Here is a 24003-nt window from a genome sequence, read left to right on the forward strand (position 1 = left end):
GATTGAGTTTCTGGAGCATCACATTTGTGGGGTCAATTAAACGCTCAAAATGGCCAGAAAAAGAGAACTTTCATCTGAAACTCGACAGTCTATTCTTGTTCTTAGAAATGAAGGCTATTCCATGCAAGAAATTGCTAAGAAATTGAAGATTTCCTACACCGGTGTGTACTACTCCCTTCAGAGGACAGCACAAACAGGCTCTAACAGGTACTATTTAATGAAGATGCCAGTTGGGGACCTGTGAGGCGTCTGTTTCTCAAACTAGAGACTCTAATGTACTTATCTTCTTGCTCAGTTGTGCAACGCGGCCTCCCACTTCTTTTTCTACTCTGGTTAGAGCCTGTTTGTGCTGTCCTCTGAAGGGAGTAGTACACACCAGTGTAGGAAATCTTCAATTTCTTAGCAATTTCTCGCATGGAATAGCCTTCATTTCTAAGAACAAGAATAGACTGTCGAGTTTCAGATGAAAGTTCTCTTTTTCTGGCCATTTTGAGCGTTTAGTTGACCCCACAAATGTGATGCTCCAGAAACTCAATCTGCTCAAAGAAGTGCCTATCCAACCAATCCAACTTGTGGGAGCTGCTTCTGGAAGCGTGGGGTGCAATTTCTCCAGATTACCTCAACAAATTAACAGCTAGAATGCCAAAGGTCTGCAATGCTGTAATTGCTGCAAATGGAGGATTCTTTGACGAAAGCAAAGTTTGATGTAAAAAAAATCTTATTTCAAATAAAAATCATTATTTCTAACCTTGTCAATGTCTTGACTCTATTTTCTATTCATTTCACAACATATGGTGGTGAATAAGTGTGACTTTTCATGGAAAACACAAAATTGTTTGGGTGATCCCAAACTTTTGAACGGTAGTGTATATAGTCAATCCTTGTGTATATGTCAGAAGATTGTTGTGTTGCAGTGTTGTTATTCTGTTAAGTACACAGAGAGCCACGAAACCCGAGTCAAATTCCATGTAGTGCAAACCTACATGGCCAATACACACGATTGTGGTTGTGATGATATACGGCAGGGGGGGAAATCTGACGGTGCCTTCAGGTATTTACAAAATAAAATATACTCTAATTGTCTAAACACCTCTAAGTTGGCAGAGATGTAATGGAATTTGGGGGTGGGGTGATGGTGGTGGTGGTGGTGGGATTCTGATAAAAAAAAGAAGAAGTGTGAACTACGAGAGAGAATATTTTTGATGTCTCCCTGTCACATAATGTCGACTCTGATCCATTTGATGTTGGGGAAGATAATCTTTAACCAAGGGCCGTGCACCAGAAATCAATGAAGCAAATAGTTGAACTTTAAAAATAGATTCTTCGTCCACAAATGCAAAAGTCAAAATGCCAAACACAACAAAAACAAGGCCAAGCGAAGGGGACTCGACATCCCCCCCTCTTAAACTCGACAAGATTTCCAGATCTTCTCGTCCATGGACTTGGGCCGCCTTTTGGAACTGGTCCGTAAGCCTTGCTTGGGGGGGGGGGGGTACAGTAGCAGAAGCATACAGGTACCTGGACTTTATATTGCTTTCATTCACAGCGAAATAGAAAGATACGGTGGTCAAAAGCCTCCCAATCCCCCCCTCTGCTCAGAATCGGCCCTCCAATAGAAACAATAACAAAACTCTCTGGTTGGAGAAGAGCCTGCCTGCCAGGGTCCGAATCAAAACCAGCACCTGCTGTGTTCGCCATGGTGCTGTCAGCCCCACAGAGCAGGGATTTATCCGACTTGAAGACAGGCTCAGTTTTGAGGATCTCAACCAAGACAGAGTCGTCAGCCCTTAACAGTGCGCAACTGATCCAGAACAGACGCAGGTCGTGCTCATGTTCAGCATTTAGACGGTGATCTCTTCATTACATTGGAGAGAACAGTGATCGTTATCTCCGGGGAGAAGCAGCTGGGTCGGAGACGCGGGGTGGGGTGGAGGTGTGGCGGGGGGGTGACCTGCTCCGCAGCGCCGCCAGGGGTCCACCGCGTCTCACCGTCCGGGGCGGTGTGGGGCCAGCGGGCTCCTACCTCGGTCGGCTGGCTCGCGCTCAGCGCACGTCCGCGCTGATTGGCTCGAGCCAAACTCCGCGAACTTGCCATTGGCCGGTGCGAGGAGCCGTGTGACCGCGTATGCAAATGACCCCTATGTTGGCGTATGAAACCCCGGGCTCCTGCGCACACCGGCGCTGTACGCGAGGAGAGGCGGAGGCGGCGGAGAAGAGGAGTGACTGCTCAGACTTCCGGGGGGGGACCATGCACTTGTAGCGAGACGTCGACTCGGCACCGCGTTAACCGGAACAAGTGGGAGCTTCGCTGACCGTCGATCGTTGAGAGCCTTTCCTCCTCTTCCCATGAGTGCTGCGGGGTAAGGATTTGACACACAGCCGCCCGGCCGAAGTTAAAACCTTTGACAAGTTCATTTAGTGAAGATTATCGCTCTGTTCGCTATGCCTCTTCTAACATTTGGTACAATTAAGGTAAAAAAAAAACAAAAAAAATCCTAAGCATAACCATGCCGCTAAAACACATGGTAATAAATTGGTGCGTTTTAATGTTCACTAAATAGTGTTAAATAGTGTTGCACTGTAAAAGTGTATGCAGAAGCAAGCAGTTTTTTCCCCAAAACTTGGACAGAGAATTAAAAACTGCACAAAGTACAACCCGTTCTAATGGCTCTCTCGCCCGCGCGCGCGCGCTCGCTCTCTCTCTCTCTCGCCCTCTCTCTCTCCCCCCCTCTCTCGCCCGTTCTCTCTCTCTCTCTCTCTCTCTCTCTCTCTCTCTCTCTCTCTCTCTCTCTCTCTCTCTCTCTCTCTCCCTCTCTCCCGCTCTCTCTCTTTCAGTGTGCTCCAGTCGTTCAGCCCATCAGCCATGCCAGGCCCAGTGATGCCGATGGATGTGGCCATGCGTTTCTACATCAGCCACTCCCCCCCTCCCCTACGTGGCTTTCTCAGCTCTTATGAGGACTTGCAGAGGGCCAAGAACCAGAGCCAGAACCACAGGAACCGCCAGCAGTTCTACAAGCCCTTGAGGCCCTGCCTCAGCAGCCATCAGAAGGCTGCAGACGACAGAGGCTGCGTGGAATGGAGCAAAACCAAGGCCTCCACCACCAACAAGAAGAGAGTGGTATTTGCCGATTCCAAGGGAATGTCGCTTACTGCCATCCACATCTTCTCCAAGTTTGACGATGAGCCGTGCCGCAATCGGGGCTGCAGTGGCATCACGGAGGAGCTGCAGTTTGACATGTCAGACCTGGAGAGCGCCACCATGGACCTAAAGATCAGCTCGGTCCGCAGCCTGGCACTGGACTTTAAGCAACCCTCCGCGGACTACCTAGACTTCCGCAACCGCCTGATAAAGAACTCTGTCTGCCTGGAGAACTGTTCCCTGCAGGAACGCTCGCTGACCGGCACCGTCAAGGTCCGCAATGTTGGGTTTGAGAAGTCTGTGCAAATCCGCACCACATTTGATACGTGGGCTAGCTACACCAATGTTAACTGCACCTTCATGAATAACATCTACGGTTGCCAGGATACCGACACTTTTGCATTTGTCCTGGAACTGCCCACCAACGTGCCACCGCACCACGGGGTAGAGTTCTGTGTTTGCTTCACAGCCCAGGGCCAGATGTACTGGGACAATAACGATGGCAAGAACTACAAACTCAAACACGTTGGCTGGAATGGAGAAGACCTAAACTCTGTTACTCTGCCCATGACCGCCGTTGATGGGAAGAAACCATGTGAGCAGAAGAATGGGGGGATGAGGCTGCTGGAGATGGAATTTGATCAGTTCGGCAGCCCCCGCATGTCCAGTGGACTCTTCCCTGGCTGGCAGAGCTGGGGTCAGATTGATAACAGTGTGCCTTATTGGTGAGAGGATCAGGAAGTGAGATGAAATGAAAGAAGATGCTGATTGGGCATTCAAAATAAAAACAGATGTGGGCTTGAGTTGGGATGGACTGGAAGCCAGAGACTGAAATGTTGAAGGTACAGAGTGTTCAAGCCCTTCAAAAGTTTTGCCAGGAGGATGCGCACTTCCCAGACAGAAACTTCACTGTAATTTGGTCACTTTGATGCAAAATGGCCACTTGACCCACAAGCTGGTAAAATGTGGACTTTTCATCTGCAAGATAATGGCAAACTTTGATTTGGAGAGAGCTCTTTGGGGAACTCTGTCATGTTTTCAAAATACCGCTCTAAGTGCAGAGGTACCTTCTCAAACTGTCTGTTTCGAATCCCCACTGAATCACATACTTCAGAATACAGTCCATGGCCAATGTAAGCCCCTTTTTGAGGGCCCCCCCCAAAAATTGTGTGGATATGAACTGATTGAAACAGCTCCCTCTTGATGTGATATCTGCAAACTCAAATGGTGGAAATGGCTTTGGTGTTGAGTCCTTCATATTGAAGGGAAAGTACAGAGAAGGCATGGCACCTCTCCACCATAAAGCAATAGGAGTTATTATCTTTGAATCGAAAATGCATACCTTTGCACGAAGGGAAAACATCATTCAAAAATGGCCTATATACTTTTAATTTCCCCTTGTTTATCGTGTGCATGTACATTCTAAGTATTTGATGCAATACGCGTGGATGATCTAATTAAAAGGTAACTTTCAGTGTAGAGGCACAAACAGGAAGCCGAGCTGACGTCATCAGTTGTGCCATTAGGGAGAATCTGTATGTTACTGGCTGTCTTGACACTTGGAAGAACCATGTACATTAATGGGGTTTTAGTTATGTCAGTGATGAAGTGAATGAGATTTTTTTTGTTTTTTTTTACCCCTGCTGAGTTCATTGAAATGATGGCAAAAATATGAATGTTATCTTTTTGTTTTCACAAGTGCAATTCTGTGATGGGAATATGGGTGGTGCTGGTATTAAGCCTGAAAATGAGATTTTTCTTACTGTGAAGTAGGGTCTGTGCCTCAATGTATGTGTCTCACTCAAAACGGTTTGTCTGTGCACATACACAACTGTTTGTGTGTGTGTGTCGAACTATGCATTGCCTTTTCAGAAATAAATTTCTATATTTTTGTCCTAACCTCGAACTACTCCTGAGCCTGGTTTTCTTTATCAAGTGTAGTGATGTGTACTCCACAAAACAGTGTTGTGGGTGTTCACAGAATGTGCTATGTAGTATACTATGCTGAGGCAATTACACAGATAACCAGGGAACCAAAGGGGTAACTCACTTTTAGCTTGGTGGAGTGTGATTACCTCCTCCTACCCAGCTGCCCTGATTTTCAGTAATGAATAAAATGGCAAGCTAGTTAACTAGCAGAGCACTTAAGTCCTCATCTAGCTCATGACGGAGGTCTATCTAGCAGCCGTGCTTAGACCAGCTTGCTTAGTCCTCTAATAGCTCAAATGTTGCTGGGCTGAGTCCACCATACTTTTAGCTGAAGCAATTGAGATAAATATGAAAGCTAGTTCTTGTGCCCTTTACTATATTAAACATGTGCGTTTGATATCTGTGCCCACTAGCCACAGTAGAACATCCAGAGCCGCTCTGACTGGGCAGTGTGTTGATATAGACATCTGGCAGATGTTGGCTTTTGAGCAGAATATTGTCCAGTTTTATTCTAGAAGTCTCAGTCACAGAAAGTTGAATCGGTTCATCGGCACACAACGTTTGTTGACAGAAAGGTTTCATCACTCATCTAAGTGACCTCTTCAGTCTCAACTGACTGCAGGTACCCCCACCCCTTATAAACAATACAGTTGCATAACCACCGAAAACAAAGATCAGTTTCATATGTAAATAGGCGTGACCATTAACTGGACCATCAACTGTACATCTGTTGCCATCTTACAATGCTGTGATGCCAAACATTCCCAAGTCCTCTGTGAATAGTACACAGGTCGCTTGGATGAGTGATGAAACGTTTCTGTCAATAAATGATGAACTGATTCACCTTTCTTTGATTTTCTCCCCTGGATTACTGAGCATGCATAAAGACATCTAAGCAACTTCTTCAGTCTCAACGGTCTGCGGGTGCCCCCACCCTCATAAACAATACAGTTGCACAACGACCGAAATCAACGATCAGTATCATATGCAAACATGGGTGTGACCGTTAACTAGAGTTACAATGGCCATGTGCACTATTCACAGAGGATTGGGGAATGCTTATTTATTTGTCATTTTTCACATCCTCCCTGGTGAACTTGATGTGGTTATCCACAGTTAATGTGGCTGGTGAAATGTGGTACGTCCTGAGATTGAATTTTAAGCCAGGTGTCGTCCACAAATCTGAACCAATGGCTAGGTGGTGTTTCTGGATAGGACAACAGAGCCCTCTTTTCCACTTCCTCCATGTACAAGTTGGCCTCTATAGGTGAGACTGGGGAACCCATAGCACACCCATGCCACCGCCTATAGTACTGCCCCCTGTATGTGAAGTACATGGACTGAAGACACAGCTTCATGAGCAGACACACTTGGTCGGTGTTAAGGGTGGTCCTACTGCTCAGAGTGGGGTCGTCCTGTAATTTCATACAGACTACCTCCACTGCTTCATCAACAGGAACACACATGAAGAGAGACGTGACATCATAAGAGACCATTGTTTCATCTCCCTCCATAATGATGTCCCTCGCCTTATCCGCAAAATCCATAGCGCTGTGAATGTGATGTTCATTATTGCCTACCAACGAGATAAGAATAGGTGCCAGAAACTTAAAGGTGTGTCAGTGCGTTTTCACCAGCAAAACACACGGACACACCAGGTATGTGTGAGTGACTGTAAAGCAGAATACAGGTTATTTGATGTGTCCGTCCAAATGGTATGTTCAATCACAATGAAAAAGAATCTTTGGTGGTGTGGAAAGCACACATGGCCAAGTCGTGATTTATATTTCAATTGGATTAATTGTGCAGCTTTACGCCATGAAACCCAATGTGATGGGCTGAAGCCATAAAAAAGCCAACTCCAAATTGTGTCTTCAGCTGAAGCTCTCTTTTGAAACCTCTTATCAGTTCCCGGTCTTTACCTGAAAATGTGATCCTCGCCCGGATCACTCTTAAAATGCTCTGGGTTATGAACATTTTTACCACTGATACTGATTTAATATTCATTTTTCAGACAACTGTGACAAAAAGCTCTGATCTTGCACTTTCCTCACTAAATGATAGCGGCCAGAAGTGGAAATCTGTGCAGTCCCCAACCACCAAAGAGAAACCCATGGCTGACAATACAATGAACCACAGTTACTCCTTCAAACCAATAGACCTATGGTTATACACAGTCCTCTATATTGAATGTAATAATGGATTACATTTATATAGCGCTTTATCCTGACACCCAATGTGCTTCACATTGAAGGGAGGAAACTCACCTCAACCATCACCAATGAGTACTACCCACCTGGGTGATGCACGGCAGCCATTTTGCACCAGAATGCTCACCACTCATCAGCTTGAAGTGGAGAAGAAGAAATCATTGAGTCAATTTCATGGGGGGATGATCAGGTGGCCAGATGGAGAGAGCCAGGTTGGGAATTTTGCCAGGATACGGGGGACCCCCCTTTGTGATAAGTGCCATGGGATCTTGAATGACCACGTTGAGTTAGGACCTCGGTGTAACATCTCATCCAAAGGACGGCATCTCCTACAGGACAGTGTCCCCATCACTGCACTGGGAATTGTTCTTGTTGTTGTAGGACTAGAAGGAAGACTGCCCCCTACTGGCTCGTGAACACCACTTCCAGCAGCAACTCACTTTTCCGGGGAGTCGCCCATCCAAGTACTACCCAAGCCCATACCTGCTTGGCTTCTGTCATTCGGCAGAACCAGCATACATGTTGATGTGGCTGCTGGCGAATGTGTAACAGGCAATGATGGTTTATTCAAGTGTTAGTAGGGCAAAATACACTCCTCTCTGTTCTTTACTTTCCCAGTTCTATTCATTGGGTTTTAGTTGTTGGTTAGTTAGCTGTCTTGTCTGAAGTGTGTTTAGCCTATAGGCTATAGCTGACTGCTACACTCATTGGCAGTAATCTACTAAGATTATCTTTCAGTTATAGCACTATTATATACTCTACACTTCTACCGCAATATGATACTTTATACTTTACATACTACATACTGCTATTATACGTAGTACTATGTTGCTGATGTAATCATATGCCTCAACGTTAACTCTGTTCAGACATTGCATTTGTTTACCATTCATATGACCAATTTATTCATCCCTTCATCTCATTGCTTTTACCCATGCATTTTATTATTTGCTTTATTTTATTATCTTTATGTCTGTTAATTCATCTGTTAGTTCAACTGGTTCTTCCGTTTCCTGTAGTTTGTTTGGCCTGCGTTATTCTGTCGGTCTGATTCATTACTAATCACCAGGTAATGACTCCTGCAGTGTGTCTGACATGTTTGATGTAAGCGATCACTATTATAGTTGAGGTTTACATTAACGAGCTTTAGTAATTGCAAACAATGTGGTGCCCTGGATTATTTTATCACCTTAATTTGGATTAATTTGCGGTCTAATTCACTGTGCATAGAGTTAACGAGGTCGATCACCTCAACACATCACAGATTATAATGATAGTTTTAAACAGGCTATGCTTTACTTTTATAGCTATCCTATTTCTCAGCCTGTACTAATCAATGGAACCAAGTGAAGTGAAGTGAAGGGAAGTCAAGTCAAGTCAAGTCAAGTCAAGTCAAGTCAAGTCAAGTCAAGTCAAGTCAGTTTTATTTGTGTAGCCCAGTATCACAAATTACAAATTTGCCTCACTGGACTTTATAGCAGCACGACATCCTGTCCTCAGACCCTCGCATCGGATAAGGAACAACTCCCAAAAAAAAACCTTTAACAGGGAGAAAAAAAATAGGAAGAAACCTCAGAGAGAGCAACAGAGGGAGATCTCTCTCCCAAGACGGACAACATGCAATGGATGTCGTGTGCACAGAATTAACAGAATACAACATTGAAAGAGGATAACAGAATTATAATGGAATTATAAAATATATGAAGAATATGATGAGGAGGATGCCAAGCAGTGTCCAGACACCACCAGGACCCAAGCCACGTGAACACTGTCAGCATGTAGATAAAAAAAACAAACCCAAAACATTAGTTACATATCTGAGTGAGAGAAGGATATAACATTGAAACAGGATAACAAAATTATGTTTTTATGAGATATATAAAAAGAAAACGTGATAAGGAGGATGCCAAGCAGTGTCCAGGTGCTGACCAACATCACCATGGAGATAGAGGAGGACAGACTACATGTGCACACAAAGGAGAATCACATCACACAATTATTATTATTTTTTGGATTTTGATATATTATATTAATCCCTGTGGGGAAATTCCTCTCTGAATATAACCCATCCTACCTGTGTAGCTAGGAGCAGCGGGCAGCCGCCGTGCAGCACCCGGGGACCAACTCCAGTTCATCTTGCCTTGCCTCGGTCAGGGGCACGGACAGGAGTATTAACCCTAACATGCATGTCTTTTTGATGGATAACAGATTCACACACAGGAGAAGAGAAAGGAGAAGACATCTTTCAGAGAGAGAGAAAAGACATGTGAGAGAAGAGAACAGTTTGCAATAGTCAATAATCTACTCTGTAATCTCATGGGCAGAACAGTGGTTGGTAAATTAATTGAGACAAAAACTGACCCGCCATGCAGTACAGGTTGTGAAGTACTCAACTTAAAGGCAACTAAGCTAAGGCAAAAAGATGAGTTTTAGGTTTGGATTTAAAGGACTCAACAGACTCTGATTGTCTGACGGCAGCAGGCAGGTTATTCCACAAGAACGGGTCCGATAGGAAAAGGCCCTGCCACCTGCTGACTTCTTTTTAACTTTGGGTACACACAGGAGCCCTGTATTTTGAGAGCGAAGAGCTCGAGATGGGATGTACGGTTTAAGGAGATCAGACAGGTGAGATGGGACAAGCCTATTTAGGATTTTATAAGTCAGCAGAAGCACCTTGTATTCTGATCTAACATGGATAGGAAGCCAACGAAGGGAGGCAAGAGTTGGTGTAATATGGTCAAATTTCCTAGTTTTAGTTAGGATTCTAGCAGCACCATTCTGAACCATCTGAAGACTTTTAGGACTAGCATGTGGCAGACCTGAAAACACAACATTACCGTAATCACGTCTGGATGAAACTAATGCATTGCATGTGTTAGAGTCTGTGCATCAGCCATGGACAGGAAAGACTGAATTTTAGCCATGTTACGCATGTAAGTGAAAAAAGGCAGTCTTGGGGATTTCTTTAATGTGCTTATTAAGGAAAGGCTGAGATCACACGTAACACCAAGACTTTTTGGCTGCTACACTTTGTGAAGTCACAGAGTTGTCAGTTGTTATTGTTACTTGATCAAATTGGTGTCTGTGTCTAGCGGGGCCAACGATCAGCATCTCGGTTTTATCTATGCCACTGAAAACAAATGATATTTGCTTATCTCCTCAGAACAATCTAACCTTTTCACCTCTACTCTAATCCTCTGTTCGCAAAGAGATAGCAGAAAAACATTGTCTCCCACCAGGGGCGGATCTACAGGGTGGCAAGGGGTGGCAGCTGCCACCCCTGTTGCCACCCCATTTATAAATCAGATAATATGTTTTTAAAGTATATTTTATGTACATGCATGGTGAAGGTCAATGAGACCCGCACCAAACTCATCTCAAACAGTAGTCGCCGATTTAGAATCCCCCTCCCCCTCACAGGCGCGGATCTACAGGGTGGCAAGGGGTGGCAGCTGCCACCTCTGGGACACAGTCTTGCCACCCCTTTGCCACCCCAGGAAAAAATCTCTAGATCCACCACTGTCTCCCACACACACACACACACACACACACACACACACACACACACACACACACACACACACACACAGAGTTTGAGCTAAACAAAATAATTTCCACAGGCACTGCTCTTATTCTTACATTTACAACATTTACTTTCTAACAGGCTGAAGTCCCCCTCACATTACTTGCTAATGAAGGTGACGCTTGACGGCCTCATAATTCATAATCAAAATCTTAAATGATGGATTCACCATTTATTTTTGAACCCAGACCTCGTTAGAAATGGCTTCTGTGATCGTCTCAGTATTGACAAACTTTAGTACGTTGTTCCAATGAAGTCATACGAGGCAATCGTTTCAGCTTCCAAGATCCAGGCCCATGTTCACATTTCTTTATTTATTTTTAATGTTTGGAATCTTAGCAAAATCCAGTTTGTTTGGAAAAACCTTTGACATTGGACGCATCGTAACCACCTGTAAACTTCCTCACTTGGGAGCGGAGTCGCCCTCGTTACAGCCATCAAGGAAACCAGAACTGCAGAAATGAAAAATAGTGTAGACCAGTGGTTCTCAACCTTTTTGGGGTCCTGGACCCCCTGCGTATTTTTGATCTACCCTGAGGACCCCTCCACCTGATCTTGGGGGAGGGGGGTTGCAATTTGATAGAAACAGTAGAAACTGCATTTTAAATTGCATTCTAGCATTTATTCACTCTTTGGAGCAAAAATAAGAGCTTTCAGTTGTAACTTAGATATAGTTAACAAAACGGAATTCTTATGCAGTAACTTTCAGATATATGTAACAAAACAGAATATGTATTCAGTAACTTTCAGATATATGTAACAAAACAGAATATGTATTCAGTAACTTTCAGATATATGTAACAAAACAGAATATGTATTCAGTAACTTTCAGATATATGTAACAACAGAATTTTTATGCAGTAACTTTTAACAATGCAAACGGGAGCGAGATCTCTTATTAAAATACAATAAATGACACTTGTGAAACAGATGTAATTAGAGAAAAAAGTCCTGTTACCTTTATAGTTTAGGTAGATAAAGGTTTAAGTCACATTTGAGTAAAATAATCCTATTTCTATAAATGTCATAGGATCTTTTTTTAAAGATATTTTATTTTCAAGGACCTCTTGCAATTACACCACGGACCACTAGGGGTCCGCGGACCCCCGGTTGAGAAACACTGGAGACTACTAATAAGACACGTTAGCCCCTAGCTAACGGAGACCCTTAGCTAACGGGTCTGACCCTTTAGCCGAGCGGTTAGTGATGTCGCCTTGTGGTGCAGTACACGCCGTGTCGAATCCCGCACCGGGCAAGAAAATAACCGGTTACAATAGTCACTCCAACTTGATTGAAAGGGTGTGGTTTAGGCAGCGGTGGACCATCGGGGGCTTCTCGGCTGGCCCTGTCTTAATCGTAATTTGTTTTTATCGTTAAATTGAAGTGTGCCTTCATGTGTCTGAATTCAATTACTTGTTTTCTCGCGGGGCTGAGCAGGGATTTCCTGTATCATGCCTCACAGCTCCTTGGACCAGTAGACGCCTTAAAGGGCGAGCCGGTTACAACTTTGAGTGACAGTATCATCAGCCAATCGAATTTTGATGTGTAGCGCCAGAACGCCCCGTGGCTCGCGACGTATCGGCGCTAGCGCCGGCGTCTCGTCAACTTTGACCTTGAGCCTTTGGCGGGTTGTGGGCAAACAAAGCGCAATGGCCGCCGCCGCTGATCTTGTGTCTACTTCGTGTTTTTTTTTAGCGAAGCTGGTAAGATTGTTAGCATATTTTTTTTTTACACCCCAAACGGACTAAATTACTGGATGGATTCTGCCACAAGTCGCCCAAGCGAGGTGGAGCTTCAACTCCAGGTTGGTGTGCGTTTTTCCTATTGAATTGAAGGCGGCGTAAAGTTATTAAATCTAATTCCAAGGCAGCGATGTGATGCTGACACTCCTTTATTAACGTGTGCTGTCGGCCCACTGGTGATATTGGGGCTGTACTTTATTGAATTTGTTGAAGTTGCGGGAGTGATTGTTGAACTCTACATCAACTGTGGAAACCGAATGTAAACTACCAATAAGACACGTTAGCCCCTTGCTAACGGGTCTGACCCTTTAGCCGAGCGGTTCGTGACGTCGCCTTGTGGTGCAGTACACACCGTATCGAATCCCGCACCGGGCAAGAAAATAACCGGTTACACTATCAAGCCCATTGGTATGTGCCGTTTTAACTGTATGATCGAGAACCTCTCGGGGTGGCGGTCATGAAAAACCGCCGAAAAACGTTCGTTCTCGCTGTTGCCGCTCCCTCTCTTCATTCACACGCTAGCTCGCTCGACCGACGCTGCTCGCCGTCGCTACACGCATGCGCACAGTTGACTTAGCTCCGGCAGCGACAAGTGCCCGTTATGTGTTCGGGTGTGTGAGGTGTTGAGTTAGTAAACGAGACGTCGATCGTATTTCGTAAATCGGCAAATAATGTGTGGCGATCATTGACTGCAGATTTCAGCACAGGAGAATTGGAGGAAAACTGGATGATCCAAAAACAATTCGCTTATTCGCCTCCCCGCCATGTTTGTTTGACGTCATGGGGGGGGTTAGACGCGGAAGTGACGTAGACTCCCAACGGTAAAACTCCGCTATAAAAATACAGTTCAAGAGTAGGATTAATCAGACGTCACCTCGGTAGTTGCAATAAAACATTTCCCATGGCAGAGCTGTTTTCTTAGTTTTTTTAATTGATTTAGAACGAATGAAAGTCATTCGCCTACATTAATTTTATATCAAGAAAACTTGCCAAATCCTGCACCACTCTTACATGCTTCTCTGCCACTCCCGACTTCCTGCTACTTCCCCCTACCAGTAGTAGGAGTAGTAATTTTATATCATGAAAATTTCGACGGTTAAACACATCTGAAGTTTGTCACCAAGTCCGAGCACCTGGCGGAGATCTGCACTCAGTATACTGAGTGACTTCCTCTAGTTGTTTCGTGCCATGTGGTGTGCGTGTACAGTCTGGTTGCTGAGTGACATAAAGGAAGATCTGAGCTGCTACAGTGCACAATGGTGCACATTAAGAGCCGCTACAGTGCACAGTGGTGTGTGCTGTGGTTGTTGACGATCAGCTGCCTTGGTGGTGTTGATCCAGCAGTGCATATAGTGGGCGATAGTGTATTTTGTATGTGGTCGTGTTGGTTGTATCTGCACCCATACGAGAAATCTGTGGGGGTGGGGTGCAGTTCGTCACTGAAGGCCCTGACTGAAACCCCATGGTATGCGCCTGGGTTTAGGACTATTTTTTTTCAAGCCAACATTAAAATACGCGCGACTGTACTGTGAGCTTCCTGTTTGTGAAAAGGACACGAGACATTTGAAGGGTTCAGCAGTTGACTGTTAGATTGCTCCTGGTGAGCTTCAGTGCATTCAGCAAAGTGGCGAGTTTCGCAACGCTGAAGTGACCAGTGTTTCAAGTCAAGCAGGTTTTATTTGTCCCCAGAGGGGCAATTGTTGTGTAGCTGTGGCAACATTAACCCAATATTTTAATGGATTATAACATTTAATGATAATTTAGATTTTAATGAATTTAATCTTTTAACTCCACTAAATATAGAACACACATCCCCGATTAACCTGCATTAACCACAGCCACACTGTGGATCCTCTCTGACAACCATAAAGAAATACAATGCGGGCCACCACGACTAGATTAAGATTTACTGCATTATTGTCAACCAAGTGTTAGTCAAATGTTGGCAAGGTATTGAGGACTAGCTGCTGCTGTAACCACCAGTCACCTTACAAACACGTCCTAAGCCATTACACTGCAGCTAATAAATTACCATTGTCGCCATCATGTCACTGTCAGTAACATAGCGCTAACAACAAACACAATATACCAAGTACCAGGCTGCTATAAGTGACCTTATATCTATCCTATGCTCATATCAAACAGGAAGTGGGCTGACTTTCTCTCTGGCTTGAATGCAGGAAGGCCCTCAGGCTAGACCGTGCCTGCCTTCGAATGGATGAAAATTCCTTTTATCTGAGTGTTTAACCCTATAAATTCTTTCTTAACTTCACTTTTCAAAGGTTTCTAAAATATTTCAAAGCTAAGAAATGTTTATTTCTTCAATATAACCAGCATAAGCCTTTATATTAAGCCAGGCCCTGAGTAGTGTCTAAGCCTAACCCTGGTAGTGTTGGTGCCTTGTTTCACCAGCTGAGCTTCCCGGTACCCATGACATTTACATTTAACCATCAAGACAGAAATATCATAATGCAATCCCATTAAAAATCAGTTCATGCCATGACTGATCAATTTTTAATTGGAAGCACATAGAAGATCTCCTCTCCCATATGTTGTGCAGGCTAATAGGGACCAACAAGGTGTTTTGCTCATATTAATGTAATGAAATCAAAAGAATCACCAGCTAGCTTTGCATATTACAATGGTTCGGGATGAAGTAATGTTTGTTGAGAATAACATTTATCACAGTAAATTCTCTGACTGAAACTGAAGCTTACGTTGCCACTGCACTCAGTTATTTTTTGTCACTTTGGGTAAAAATGTAAAATAAAGTATTTAGTCTCAACTCCGCTAAAGAGATCAATTGACAAAAGCCACTTCTGTTGTTGAGCTGAGCGTCACATTTTTCCATCATCCATTACAGCCAAACTTTTCCATCTCACAGAGAAAATATAACCAAAACAGAAGTTGTGGCTTCTCTCCCAATTCGTTGAATTTTTCAGGCCAAGGAGAGGTGGGGACTTCCCTTGAAAAAATTTTCTTCCTTGGAGAATACTCAGTTTTCTTTTAAGAAAATCTCTATCTCATGTTAAACCGAATGGCAGTTTTACGAAACGTAAGCGTCTTCTTTGTGGTAAGCGTTTTTCACATGAAAGCTGAATGGTAGTTCTATGGTGTTTAGATGAATGTTATTCACCTTCACTACAGCACACTTACTATCCCTAAACAGACAGTGAATGTTACTGGAGCTCTGATTCCATTCAGTTCCATCTTGGTTCAGTTCCATCCATCCATCCATCCTTCATAGGTGCTTGGTCTAGTTCTCGTCATCATCATCAGTTCCGTAACCTATGGAGGTCATAGGAACACAGCTGATGCCTCAACAAGTCTCTTTCACCATTCCCTATCCATCACAGCTCTCCCAGCATCCACTACCCTCATTTGTAGCCATTCTCCGATGTTGTTTTACGCAGATTTTTCTTGGTCTCCCTCTCTTCCTAGTCCCTTCTATCAGGCCTTGCAGGATGTCCTTTGCAAGTGACCTTTCCGTTCGGCAAACGTGCCCAAACCAGTTTGATATCCTTTTTTTTTCAAACCATTGTCAGTAAATTATTATGGTGACCAAGGTGGTCTAGTTCTACATTAGGCAAAATGCATGGTGACACTCTGCACATGAGCCAGTGGTGACACACCATTCACACCTATGGGAAATTTAGAAATTCTAGTTCACCTAACATGCATACCTTTAGACTGTGGAAGGAAATTGGAGTATTATCAGGGACCTCATGCAAATAAGGGTAAAATACATGAGAACTCCACACAGATGAGTTCGAAGTGAACTTCAGACCCTTTTGCTGTGAGGAAAATTTATTATTTATCACTTGATGTGTAAAGACCAACGATAAAATGCAGTTTTTTTTACCATCAGTATTTTCTACTTTTCTGTACCGATGCTGCTTTTGTGACAAACGGGCCCCTACAGGGATCACTATACATTCTGATCTGAGAGGATGAAGAGAAGGGTCCACGGTGGGAGGAAAATGTATTTTCATATTGCGGTTAGAAGAGTGTTTTGATTATATCAACCCACCGCTGAAGTTGCCCATTACTTCATAACATCCATCACAATATTATAAAGAGCATTCCACATTCCTATGACAAATAGTCTTGTATTTTTAATATATCCGTCTTGTTTTCAGAATAACTGTTGTGTTGTTCGAATGGTCGATATGCTGTATTGAAAGTTGACCTTAGTATTAAGTTGACCTTTAAAACTGATAAGGCGTCAGTCCCTCTGTCCATCCGCTCTCAAACATACTTTGTTCGGCCAACTGGCATGCCAACTGCATGCCACAGCCAGTCCATCTGGACGCCCACCTGCCCCGGGTCACTGTTCTCCCTGGGCAGAGGGAAGTAATATTCCTTTAAAACCTACAATTTCCTGAATGATCTGACATGATATTGAATGATATTTCTTTCTCTCTCATTCTCTCTCGCTCTCATATTGTGTGACCCTTTCTTTTCCGTATGTATATATGTACCCATCTGTCAATCCAAACATCCATCCAACCTTCCATCTTTCCCTCTTCCAGTCCTAACCATCCATCTAAACATGCTTCAGATTTCCCTTACTATCTTTTCTTTCTTCTTAAATTTCTCTTGTCAAACACACACTATCACCTTATCGCTCTCTCTCTCTCTGCTCTCGTGTGTCTGTCTGTTTCTCTCTTTGTTGCTGTTGTTAGAGGAAAAAACATCCAATAAAAAAATCAGAAAGTATGCCGACAAAGAATGCAGGAAATACCATATCATTTTATTCACAGTGTGTCCATGCCTGTATCTTCTCCTTGTTGTGCAGATGCTGTTTGCGACCCCCTCCCCCCATCACTGGTTTCTAAATTCTTAAGAGAAAGCTTAATAAAAAGCAAAAGATCAATAAGATTATTTAACCCACACCTGATTGCAGGTGTGCCCCCCCCACACACACACACAGTCCATCTCTGGTCAACCATTAATGGAGGACCTGCTGGATCCTGAGCAAGACTGGACAGACATGATGCAATGAGGAGTCAAAAGGCAAGAAATCTCCCCAAGCAATGATAGCATCTTCACAAAAACAAAATAAATCCGCTTGCTTTTTCTTTGTTTGACCCCTGTTTAATCAGGTGATGTTGGTTAAGGACACTGACAATCTGCAGCTTTTATTTACAACGACAACCTAGATTTTGTTTTTCTAAAGGTACTGCCTGTGATAGTTGGATGGCATTGAAGAGGGCATTATTTACATTCTTAAACAATCACAAAATATCTGGTCTCTGTTGGAGGGACCAGATAAAAGACTGGACAGAACCAGTTCAAAATTAAAGGCTTTACAGAAAAAAATAGGACTCAGATACAGGGGAGAAAATGGTGTATTTTAAGCTGTAATGCTAGAGACCATGTATGTGCACATGCTTGCTTGTGCATGTGTGCTGCATGCCTGTGGGAGTAAATGATAAACAGCAGGACAGATAGGAAAGCAGAGGAGAAAAAAAGCAACAAGAAGAGAGATAACTGGTAACAGGAATGTAGAACATTATGGGTTAGTTTGTTCTGGTGAAACAATTTTTAGCAACAAAAAGTGTGTGTGTGTGTGTGTTAGTTTTTGTACTTCTTGACCTGGGGGAATAATTAATGTTTTAATCTCCCAATTCCCCAAAAGAGAGGTCAAAGGTCACAGCCAGGCACTGAGCAGAGCTGGCAGGGGGATTCGGTGTCTTTTTTGGAAAAGTTTAGCTGGATGGATGCTTCTTATCACAGGATATTGTACCTCTGTCGTCCAGTTGAAGGATGTGTCTGCAGCCTGCATGAAGATACTTTTAGTTGCATGGATGCTTATTCTCCGTTCACCCTGCAGGCTTTAAACTGTGAGTGAAAGATTAGGATTGATTCTGATCTTTGGCTCAGATTTCTTCGCTGACATCATTCACACCTGGTATTAATATGTAAACTGTTTTTCGATACTTTACAAGGAAAGTAAACAATCCAATCACATCCTTTCTATTAGGGCTGCACATATAATCGAATATCACGATAACCGCGTGATCTAGTGATCTTTTGCGATCACGATTTTGGCTTCCCACAATTAAATGAACATGATCGACTGCGATATTGACATTTAAAATGCATGCTCTGCTCATGGAACACTCCGCTGCATATCAAATCAAGTGCTTCCTAAACTGCCTGACCAATCACAGCTGTTCCCCTGCAGCGGCAGCCTATGCAAACAGTTTCTGGTTGATGCGGCTGCAGTCCAGAGTAGACGAGTAAGGGCAAAACGAATATCAAATGTGTGGAGCAGAAAGCAACACGCTAGTCGCTCGAAACGGATCTTCATCCCTTGTTTGGAAATATTTTGGATTTAGGGCAAGTGATGTCAACAAAGAACAAGTCGCGTGCAAAGAATGCTGTAGAATTGTGTGCGCGCCACAGAGCAACACAACTAATCTTTTCAACCACCTGAAAAAATACGATGAATGCATGAAGGCCAAGAAGAATAATTTTACTAACGTTAGCTCACTGAATCACCGTCCTTGTCCAACGTCAATTCGGACATCCAAAACAACAACCCTGTACAACGAGTCACCGTATCCATCCAGCTCCCACAGACAGACTGAAATAACCAGTGCAGTCACATTCCATTTGGCCAAAGACGTGTCCAATAAACATTGTGAGCAATGAAGGCATCAGGAAAATGGTCAACACACTGGACAACAGGTATGTGATCCCCTCACGCAATTGTTTTTCCAAAGTGGCATTACCTGCGCTGTATGCAAAGCATCAAGGGGAAATAGAGAGGGATGTCACACCTGTCGAGTACTTTGCGACTACCACTGACCTATGGTCAAGCAGAACAACGGAGCCAAACTTGAGCCTGACAATTCATTTCATCGACAGTGATTTTAAAATGAACAGTCGATGGTTGCAAACGTCATTTTCCCCACAAGACCACACAGGAGAACATGGCATGGAACATGGCGGCCTGCCCAGGGTGTCTCAACGCCTGCCGCCCCTATGACTGCTGGGATAGGCTCCAGCATCCCCGTGACCCTGAGAGCAGGATAAGCAGTTCGGATAATGGACGGATGGATGGACCACACAGGAGAATCAGTTGCCCAGGGACTGAGGGAAGTGATGGCCTCTTGGAGCTTGCAGGAGGAGAGACTTGTCTGCATTACAACAGACGACTCAAATGTTGTGAAGGCAGCTTCTCTGAACAAATGGACAAAGCTCCAGTGCTTTGGCCACAGGCGCCATCTAGATATATAGGTGAGTAGCAGGATATAGTTTAACAAAAGAAAAAACTGCATGTAATTAATTGAAATATTTTGTGTAATCCGTGAAGATTAATCACATGTAATCTGTACTGATTGGGTTAATATGTGAGTGAATACTTTAACAGCCATAGTAATATATCAATATGAGGACTGTTTATCAAATTTGTATCGAAGCAGATAAGTTTTTATTCAGTGCTTTAATTTTACATGTTAATTTCTCATGTTCTTTTGTAGAGAATGCAATGACAGATCCTCAGATTGACCGTGCGTGCAGTGGGTCTTTGCAAAAAACTGGTGAGCAGTTTCTCTTACAGCTGGAGGCGTAAAAAGGAGCTAGCAGAGGCACAAAGGGACCTGAAGCATCCAGAGCATGCACTGAAGATGGCGTGCCCCACAAGGTGGGGATTGAGGCAGGCCATGATAGAAAGAGTCCTAGAGCAGCAGAAGGCCATTGCTCATGTCTTGTCCACTGACAGAAAGGCCCGAAACCTCATCCCCACACGGCAGGACACTGATGTCCTGGAGGCCATCAACAAATCCCTCCACCTTCCGACTGAGTTTACTGATGTGCTTTCCAATGAAAAGTATGTCAGTGTTTCCTTTGTAAAGCCAGTCCTCCACCTTTTCAGCTCCTCTGTCCTGAAAGTGAAGGATGATGATCCAGATCTAACATGCACCATTAAGAGCAATATCCTGAGCTACCTGGATGAAAAATACAAGAATCCTCTGACACAAGAACTGCTTGACATGGCCTCTGCTCTTGATCCACGGTTCAAACTGCTATACATCAGTGAGGACAATGTCGCACTAATCCAAACCAGACTAACTTCTGAGATGGCGAGGACTGCGCCTGCACCCATGGTAGTAGTAATTATTGTGATTACATAAAGATACAGAGTTTATTATAAATGAATGAAATGAAGTGGATTAAAATGTGCTGTAATGTGCTGTTATCTACTTTCTGGATATGGATGTTGAATATTTCATCAGATTTAATTTGGTATTCACATTTTATTTACCATACTCTTTTTATGGAGATGGGCCCAACTGAGGCGATACAGTGGCGCGGCAGTTCACACGGTCGCCTCACAGCAAGAAGGTGCTGGGTTCGAGCCCTGGGGTAGTCCAACCGTGACATCCCTCTCACTCAGAGCAGTGACGTCATGTTCACCTCGCCCGTTAAAGGGAAGACAAATTGCGGAAGACCTCAGCTGTGCTGCTGTTATTATAAATGCACTACCTTGTTCTGGTTATTAAAGTTCATTCATTTATTTTTCATTCTTTACTGTGTCAGTAATTGGTAAAAATAATAGTTGTATTTGAGGGATTTGTGATTTCTTTGTCAAAAGATTTCGGAGTATTACGCTGTTAAGCCTGCTGTTACGGCTAATCTCATCGTGAAAAAAGTATTGTTATAACAGAAATAGGGGTGTTTTGTATCTGTTTGACTCTTGTTGGGTTCAGGTTGTTAAAACGTTATAGACTTAGGCTAATAGCTGACGGAATGGGAACTGGAGTTGGCCCCGCCCACTGCTCCTAGTGTATAGGAAGGGTTTAAATGCAAAGGACAAAATTCGGGAGTACTGAGAAATGACAATAAAGAAACTATAAATAAATATAAATCTTATAAATATAAATTTCAAATCTTAAATTTGTTGGCACTAGTATGCTTTTTCTGCGCTTCTGTTTCATAGTGCTTTGTCGGGCGTTGTCTCTGATTTGGAGCCTGTTATTATAAACGTTTATGTAGGTCTATAATTCATCTGTGATAAGAAAAATGTTTTTACGTCACAAGAAGTGCATAGATAGGACCTCGTTAAACCAAATCCCTCGGGATTACAAACATGCATAAAACACACCAAACCTTTTGGAAAACGGCTTTATTAACAAATAACACAACAATACTGTTGAACAACAGAATCCTTAACAATTAATGCCTTTGTAATAAATCGAAAGACACATGTTGCGGCGCTATGCCATCCATCTCAACCGAGAATGGAGAAATGTCGGGGTGAGTCCTTCCCGAGTCCCCCCTGCTGCCGCCGAAGCTAAGCTCCGGAGCCCAAAAAATGGCATTCAGGACAGCTCTAAAAACATCTCTAAAACATTACAGTATGCTTTGGAAAATCGTCCTGAGTAATGTAAACATAATTGATCGTAAATGGCCGAAATAGTATGAGAGGCTGTCTAAACCATGAGTCTCAGCTATACTCATATACTATCAAACCCTCTCATACGCTATTAAACTCTTACACACTCTATCAAACTCTCACAGTTTGGTAGTGTGAGAGAGACTGGTAGTGTATGAAACATAGATTGATACTGTGTGAGAGAGAGTTTGATCTTTTTTCGTTCTTTTTTTGGTTGGCTAGAAATACTGTCAATCATTTTTTCTATTTCTCATTCGCTCACTCAGAGTATGCTGGCACAGTTCAGGTTTTGAATGTCCTAACCTGCATCTGCTACAAATAGCACTGGCGAACGAACTTTGATTATTTGTGGAAATAAGAATGCTTTATGCATTTATTTTTGTTTTGCAAGTTAGTTGGCTAGGCCCTGTGAGATGGCCTGGCGGCCTCACCAGGGTGTCTCCCTGCCTGCTGCCCAATGACTGCTGGGATAGGCTCCAGTGTCCCCGTGAACCTGAGACCAGGATAAGTGGTTCGGATAATGGATGGAATGGATGGAAGTTAGTTGGCTAGTTCAGGTGAAGGGAAATGAAAACATGTTTACATTTTTTCACAATGCCTTACAATGTCTTCAAGATATTCAGAGGCAGACAGATAGCATGGGATCAGACCACATGGCTATGGAAAGACTACATGGAACTTGAAGATCACACACAGACTATTTTTTCCCCCTTTGGTTATTTCAAACTCCCAGAATCCAGGAAGAAAGGACTGTGAAAGAACACTGGACAGAATATATACATGTGTTTTTGTTTCACATAAACTGAAAATAGACAAGAGATAAGCTTTTCAGGGACCTCTCCTGGTTTCCTCTATCCCTCCAACAGTTAGCAATGTATGCCCCAATACAATCTATCATATGATCATATTGCTCACTGCGCGTCTTTCGGAATGAATTGGCAATTGATTGCGTCATGTTTTGGAATCAGCCGATGCACTTTATACTGCTCACACACTACCAAACTGTGAGAGTTTGATAGTGCATGAGAGAGGTTTGATAGTGCATATGAGAGAGTTTGATAGTGTGTGAGAGTGTAAGCTAAGAATTATGGCCTACACGGCCTCTCATATAGTTTGGCTGGAAGCCTTTCAACTTATACAAATTTGATGTTGAATTGGCTGTCAATAGAGAATTTCCACAATAGGTTGATTCTGTTGATAACATGAGAGGTGAGATCAAAGAAGGTTGAATCAGTTCTTCTGGATACAACGTTAATTGACATATAGGTTTCATCACTCAACTAAGTGACATCCTCAGTCTAAACTGACTGCAGGCATTCCCAGTGACTTGCGGTGAGGTTCGTGGCTGGTGAGGCACTGACTTTTTCAGAGTCAGATTTACAAATATATGAACCCAATATAGTAGCTTCAATTCACCATTCATTTGGCAGCTTGCACATTGACTACGGCTTGTGTTTCATAACTCATTAGCATTCTTTACACACACATAATTAAGGTACATATTTGGACAAGGAGCGGCTCAGAGAAAGAGCGCATTTGCTCTGCACCATGCGTGTTTTCCTAATTTGCCATCGTAATCCCACAATTACTATTACTATTTTTTATATTGTGTAGTTTTTATCTGTTGTTGCTTTTTGTATTTGTTTATCTTTGTACAGTGTCCTTGAGTGCCCAGAAAGGCGCTTATAAATAAAATGTATTATTATTATTATTGTTACTACTATTAGTATTTAATTAATTACATACTCATTCAATACAAATAAAAGGATGTACTGCAGTGTATGCATGGGCTTACCTTTACTTGAAAATGAAGTCCATTCTCCTATCCTTCTGGACAAAAATCTCCGTGGCTTTCTTGTAAAAGTCCTCCTTATCTTCTTTTAGTTTTAGAAGTCTTTCCATCTCAATCAACCCGTGGGCTCACGCATACGCCCCCTTCAGTGAGGCAGAGGTACTGTCTGCCTCATCTCATGCTTTTTCAGTGCGGTTTTATG

At 43.2% G+C, this 24003-nt stretch overlaps 1 protein-coding gene across 1 annotated transcript; it reads left to right on the top strand.

Annotated features, from left to right (window-relative positions):
- The first annotated feature begins 2205 nt into the window (after positions 1-2205).
- Positions 2206-5032, top strand: LOC130123026 (protein phosphatase 1 regulatory subunit 3C-B-like). Its single transcript, XM_056292142.1, has 2 exons — positions 2206-2360; positions 2836-5032. Exons 1-2 carry the CDS (start codon positions 2347-2349, stop codon positions 3866-3868), a joined length of 1047 nt encoding a protein of 348 aa, XP_056148117.1. The 5' UTR covers positions 2206-2346; the 3' UTR covers positions 3869-5032.
- Positions 5033-24003: the final 18971 nt, after the last annotated feature.

This window comes from Lampris incognitus, chromosome 13 (assembly GCF_029633865.1).
Source record: "Lampris incognitus isolate fLamInc1 chromosome 13, fLamInc1.hap2, whole genome shotgun sequence".
Classification (NCBI taxonomy): domain Eukaryota; kingdom Metazoa; phylum Chordata; class Actinopteri; order Lampriformes; family Lampridae; genus Lampris; species Lampris incognitus.